The sequence below is a fragment of the Olea europaea genome, chromosome 6, assembly GCF_002742605.1.
Source record: "Olea europaea var. sylvestris chromosome 6, O_europaea_v1, whole genome shotgun sequence".
NCBI lineage: Eukaryota > Viridiplantae > Streptophyta > Magnoliopsida > Lamiales > Oleaceae > Olea > Olea europaea.
In genome coordinates, this window is record NC_036242.1 from 13,784,945 (window position 1) to 13,790,687 (window position 5,743).

General features: G+C 35.5%; 1 protein-coding gene across 2 annotated transcripts; it reads right to left on the minus strand.

The window, feature by feature from the left end:
• Positions 1 to 475: 475 nt before the first annotated feature.
• Positions 476 to 5,330, minus strand: LOC111395927 (homeobox protein SBH1-like). Of its 2 annotated transcripts, none has more exons than XM_023022155.1 (3): positions 4,154 to 5,330; positions 3,549 to 3,786; positions 476 to 798 (listed from the first exon to the last, which is right to left on the minus strand). In XM_023022155.1, the coding sequence occupies exons 1-3, from the start codon at positions 4,505 to 4,507 to the stop codon at positions 491 to 493; spliced, it is 900 nt and encodes a 299-aa protein (XP_022877923.1). In that variant the 5' UTR covers positions 4,508 to 5,330; the 3' UTR covers positions 476 to 490. The 2 variants fall into 2 exon arrangements, with proteins under 2 accessions (XP_022877923.1, XP_022877924.1); XM_023022156.1 differs by having other exon boundaries at positions 476 to 771; positions 4,154 to 4,507.
• Between the last annotated feature and the right edge of the window lie 413 nt (positions 5,331 to 5,743).

Genomic DNA, 5,743 nt, shown 5'->3' on the forward strand with positions numbered 1-5,743 from the left:
TTAGTACCACAAAATTCGTTAATATGTGTGAAGTTGGTGCTTGGCCAAGTGTCGTGTTCAGAAATTGAAGATAGCAATAAAAGGTAACACATGAAATAACTTTACTAGTAATCAAGAAAAAAGCAATATTCCGACTCTTTCAGTCAAGATTCGACACTTCCTAAATGAGGTATTTATACTTGATGAGATAGTAATGGCCATTGGAAATCTTGTAAACAAATAAAATTAACAAAGGAAGAAAAAGTAACCACTAGAGAATCAGAATCAATTATACAAGTCTCTGATATAAAGGAAGATAAACAAATATTAGTTAAGAGTTTATATAATATAAAATCAGTATGATCTTATATAAACGAATATAGCAAATAGCAAACAGCAGCTATAATTTCAAAAAAGAAGTCACCATGACTTCATGACCATAATTTCTAATCCAACTGCCAAATATTTATCGAGTGAGTAATTCTATATAAGCTCTCATAATGGACTAAATTTATATTAATAAATAAGATTGTACAGTACATACCGAGGGATATGGCCATTTATAATGCCTGCTCCACCAGTCTAACAGTTGTTGCCTGGCTTCTTTTGGTAGCTTTCCTTTCTTTCTTTTCTTCATAAATTCCTGCTTTAAGCTGCCCAAATATCCACTGTATTTGCGCAAGAGCTGACCTTTCAGTTCCCCATCTCCGGCTTGAGGATCTATGACACTGTTATTCACATCAATCTCTTCTCCAGATGATCCATTGATATCAGCTGCATCACCATAGGCCACTGACAATGCGAATGGAGCATAAGCATCTTGTCATTAGAATAAAAAAATTTGTTAATGCACGTCACATCAATTTTATTTAAGAAACTGTTTTTGCTCCCAAATTAAATGGCTACTCATTGACATAATCTATATCACAGAACAAAAAATGTCCTAATGAGCGTCCTCTCACTCAGGCTGAGAAGAATAGCATGTGAAAAGATATTATTCACAAAAACAGTTTGAACTTCAGTCGGAAATTTCGTTTGATTTACGAATTGATGTCTCAATAGCTGAATCTTAAATTTTCTCCCTCTTAGTAATTAATTATCAACTATTGGCATTTAAACTTCTGTAGTTGTCCATTTCACAAACTATGATTGATATTAAAGTGCGAGTCAAGAAAACAGTCAAAGTAGTTTGCTCACTCTAATATAGCAATATGATCAGATTTATAAGCAATCATCTCCCTTCAAATATGGCCAACATCAAATCCTTCTAGAGCCCAAGCTTCCAATTCTACTTCTTGTTTTGCACTTCATCTAAGAGTTTGTTGTGTAAAAAACTGCATACTATCCAATGGAACATCCATGGACTTTAAGAGAACAGATAACAAATAGTTCAGAGTTAAATTTTCTAGAAGAAGCATCAAGGATCCATTTAGCTTACAAAAAACATTTACTTTCCCATTTTAAAAATGTTTTGCGTCCAAGAAAAAAACTGGTTCATTGAAAATGTTTTTCCATACAAATTAAACCAAGTTTATATAGAGAAGAATTCCTTTCTTTCTTATACAGCAAAATATTTGCCAAAATTTATGGCACAATTCACCCAACCACCACCTACGCAGAGTAATGCCACCATAACTACCAATTATCTTAAGTTAGAAAGGATCTACTATATAAATGCATCGCTAATCTTATTGAGTATCGAGGGTTTCTTTACCGCCTACAGGCATATCAATCTCTCTATGCAAAATTGACCAAATTAACAATATGTCTCACAAAGATGCAGACATGAAAAATAGGATATCATCTTTAAAGTACATTGAGGAGTCTTCTTTCAGTTAACGAAAGGACATTTCAGTGTTACTAAATCGTTTGTCAAATATCTTAATGAGAAATAATAGTTGCTCATTGGCCATAGGGAGTGACTCATGCAAACAAAATATAAATTAAAAAGTCAATTGATAATAGCAGAAAAATGAAACAGTTTATCTTAAATGAAAGAAATATAATAACTTAATAGTCGGAAATGCACATAATTTTAGGCTATGAATTTTTACCTACAAGAATAGTTAATTTGTACTTGTGCCGATACCTAAATCCAATAACAACTTGAATCAACTGTATGATTTAGAGGGAATCGAGACTTTGATATATATAAGGCCCACAGAGTCATACAGATTTCTCTTCTGTGATAGCAGAAGTTTCCAATAAATAGAATGGAATTATAAGTCATCTAAGAAAGGTAACTGCAACTAGAATGCTCTTACCTCCGGCAAAGGGAAATTCTAAGGCATAACATGAAAGGTCAATTCAGGATCAAGTATAAAAGTTGATTTCGGCTAGCAGCATCAAAATTAAGAACCAATCTATTTGTACAACTGTGGACGACAGTGATGGATGACAACATTGATGTCGTCAAAATCAGGATCATTAATTTTAAAAATAGTATTTGAAATGGATGAATATGATGTTACCAAGCATGATTGTCAACCAAGATTGTAAAAAAGATTGTACAAGTAGCATGATTGCATAATTAAAACCTCCTAGTCCAGCGAAGTCAACTTTAGTGCGAAATGTAAAGAAAAAGAAGTTCCATCGAGCACACTAGATATTAGATGTCATCAAATCTCCCTACCTCTCTTGACTTAATCTAATGGACAGGTTTACAAACTTGTAACAACTCAATAATGCATGTTTTGCAACTTAACTGATTACAGTTTTGGAAACACAAGGCAAACAATTCAGATTAAATTTGGTTCCTTGCTTTACTGATGGAATAGGCAAGAATAATCAACACATTCAAGGAAAAAAGGACATACAGAATACACATGTTAAAGAACAATGACTTGGAAACACTAATTTCTTCCGAACTTAGATAAATGTAATTGATGATAAAATAGAATCCTTCAAATGACTGGGGTTTTTCAACTTAACCGTTGGGCTTTGCTCTCTTTCAGTCTGTAAACCCTAAGCAGCAGACACTATTAGGCTTAATATCAGTGTTAATTTCAATGTTTAATTAGTTGAATGACAACCAAATATTACCCAGTAGAAGCATCCAACTTTATTCGAACTGGATGTATATAATAATTTAATGCATAAGAAAAGTGCCATCGACTTCTAAAATTAGAATTACCAATGAGTCGAATATTGAGAGTAAATCAAACAAAAGTCATTATTATAACTTAAAAATTTTTTTAACCAGCTGCTAACCTAGATTAAAAAATTTTGGCATATGCTTACCCTTGAAACAGTTTCACGCGTCCAACAGTCAAAGCCAAAGAAACAGCAAAAAGAATCCGAAAGAAAGAGAACAGAGAAAATGAAAAAACATATGAATATAAACAAGGTAGAGAGAGAGGGAGCGAGATTAAACAATGGAGGAAATGCATCCGCAAACAAGTTCACTGAACAGTAAATCAAATCTCCATCTTGGAAACCCTGCACATGCGGGTCTAACATATAAAATATAACAAACAAAATCAAGAAACAGTGATATCCGAAAACATATATATAAATTCCTTAAATTAAGCGATAGAGGGCGAAAGAGAGTTTGAGAGAGAGTTCATCACCAGGATCAGAGGGGAGAGAGAGAGCCTTGAACTGGCACTCAATTCTTGATAGAAAGAGCACGGCTTCCTTGAATGGTTTTGAGAGTTCTTGTTCGTACTTCGTTAACATTTCACAGTATGCCTCCATAAATTGGTCAAGCGCTGGATCTTCACCCACCCTGCTTGATTGGCGGCCCATTGCGGCGGCTGACGAGCATGCTTCCTCAAGTCTTGCCACTACTTCCGGTGGAGCTCCTATCTGTATAAATAGTCCCGCATCATCAGTTCCACAGAAAATTTTGGTATAACTTGGTAAACTCTCTTTAACGTCACTGCTATTTAGGGCTTTACTTACGTACTCTTTTCTTGACTTCATAATTCTTGTGGTAAATTACATTTTTTTTTTGAAAAAGAAAAAAAGGGGATTTCTCCCTCTCTGCACACCCACGCTGCAAATATTTTTACGTCACCACCCAAATTCTTGAAATAATGAGAGGAATTTCGGGGACAAGACGAAGATGTATAATTTAACTCTTTCAAGTTCCTCGTGGGGCCAAGGGAAAGAGAAATAGGTCTTGGGGTATTCTTTACAATTTCACTAGAAAAATTTCGGTCATTTTTTTTACCTTTTGACAATTAACATAAGCAGCCAAGAGACGATGGTAATGCGGATGAGCCATGATCTTTGCTTTGACAGCATAGTTTCCTCCATCGTTGTCGCTATTGCTCTCCATAAGATAATCCCCAGTGCTTGCGTTGTTGTAATTTTCTTCAATCATCATGGTAGAGCCGCCACCGCCGCTATTATATCGATTTAGGTCTTGATTGTTGCTGGGGAGTGGAAGAGGAAGAAATAGCATACTGCTGCTGGGTGCATGAGAATTAGGGTGAGAAGACAATGGCGGCATCATCATCGATGGACACAGCCCGTCACTGTTTTCTCCAAAAGACATCATACTAGAACCGCCACCGCCCTCCATTTCAACCTCTGCCTGCTTCTTTCACTAAATATTCTGTTTGTTCCCTTTGTTTTACCTTATAAAAAACCTTAAACGTATTATCTCTGTCTCACTCTTTTTCAGTTATATACACGCATAAGCAATCTTTTTCTCTTTTTCAATGTTTCTTAAGCAGTGGTCTCCCGAGTTTTATGCTTACTGATTTCAGCCTTTTTACAGAAAATCCTAAATAGTGGTAGTCAGTTGATGAAGGGTTTTAATGCGTCTGAGAGAGTAATCTGTTCAGGGTTTTTTTTTCCCTCTGGAAATAGGGTGTTTTATCTTTCTGATCATAAAACTGCATTAACTCGCCTTCTCTCTCTCTCTCTACCTATGTAGAAACAACAAAGTGTAGAAGAAAAGTAGTGAGTAGTGAGAAACAGAAAGATTTGCAGAGTGCACGCGATCTTTGCAGAGGTAGAAGGAGGTCGGTGGCCGTGTTATCTTTGAGCCTTGTCGTGCAAAGCTTTACCTTCCCAATGAAAACTCTCTCTCTCTCTTCTTGCACTGCCACTGCAACACTGCCATTACTGGCAAACTAGAGAGAGAAAAAGAGAAATTTTTTTCTAGACGAGGGAGAGGGGGTTGAGAATTCAAAGAAAGAGAAATGAACGATCAAATCGAGGTTGTGTTGTGTAGTGTAGTGATGGATGATTGGCTTGGAGTGGGGTTCTGGGGGGTAAGTGTGTGTTTTTGGGGCACGGAATCGCAGCTCCTGTGCTCATCTACTGCTACTACTGATATTAAGCCACTTGTCCACTAAATTAATTATTCCCTCTTTACATTATTGTCTTCTTCTCCATCTCCCACTAAGAACCCTACTTCTTTCCTCTTCTGCTTTATTTACACCGTAATTAGGTATTTCGTTATTGAAGGCTTCAATTCCCTGTAATCTTATTCGACATTTTTTTAACCACCGAGAATCCTTATACTAATTCAAATCTCTGCTAACGGCTGGTAATAAAATAGAGAAGTATAATGAATACAAAAAAATTAAAAGGGGATAACGAATAACAAAAAGGAAGAGCTTAATGACAAAGACCGTAACGTACTGTCACATGACAGCAATGTTTACACTTTACAGTCCACTTATGTGGCTATGTATAGAAATTATTGGAAAAAATGTTGTTAAAATTCATATATAAAAATTTGTCAACTCACGGAATTTGTCAAACTTAATATATAAGTAATATGATTGTTAAAAAAGAATTACAATTT

Bases quoted from the DNA above. Each gene is read 5' to 3' on its own strand.
- LOC111395927 (XM_023022155.1), bottom strand. From the start codon at position 4,507: ATGGAGGGCGGTGGCGGTTCTAGTATGATGTCTTTTGGAGAAAACAGT. The intron at 3,787-4,153 runs GTAAAAAAAATG...CTATTTATACAG, and splicing joins CTTATGTTAATTGTCAAAAG to ATAGGAGCTCCACCGGAAGT. The intron at 799-3,548 runs GTGATGAACTCT...TCTAATGACAAG, and splicing joins CTCTCTCCCCTCTGATCCTG to ATGCTTATGCTCCATTCGCA.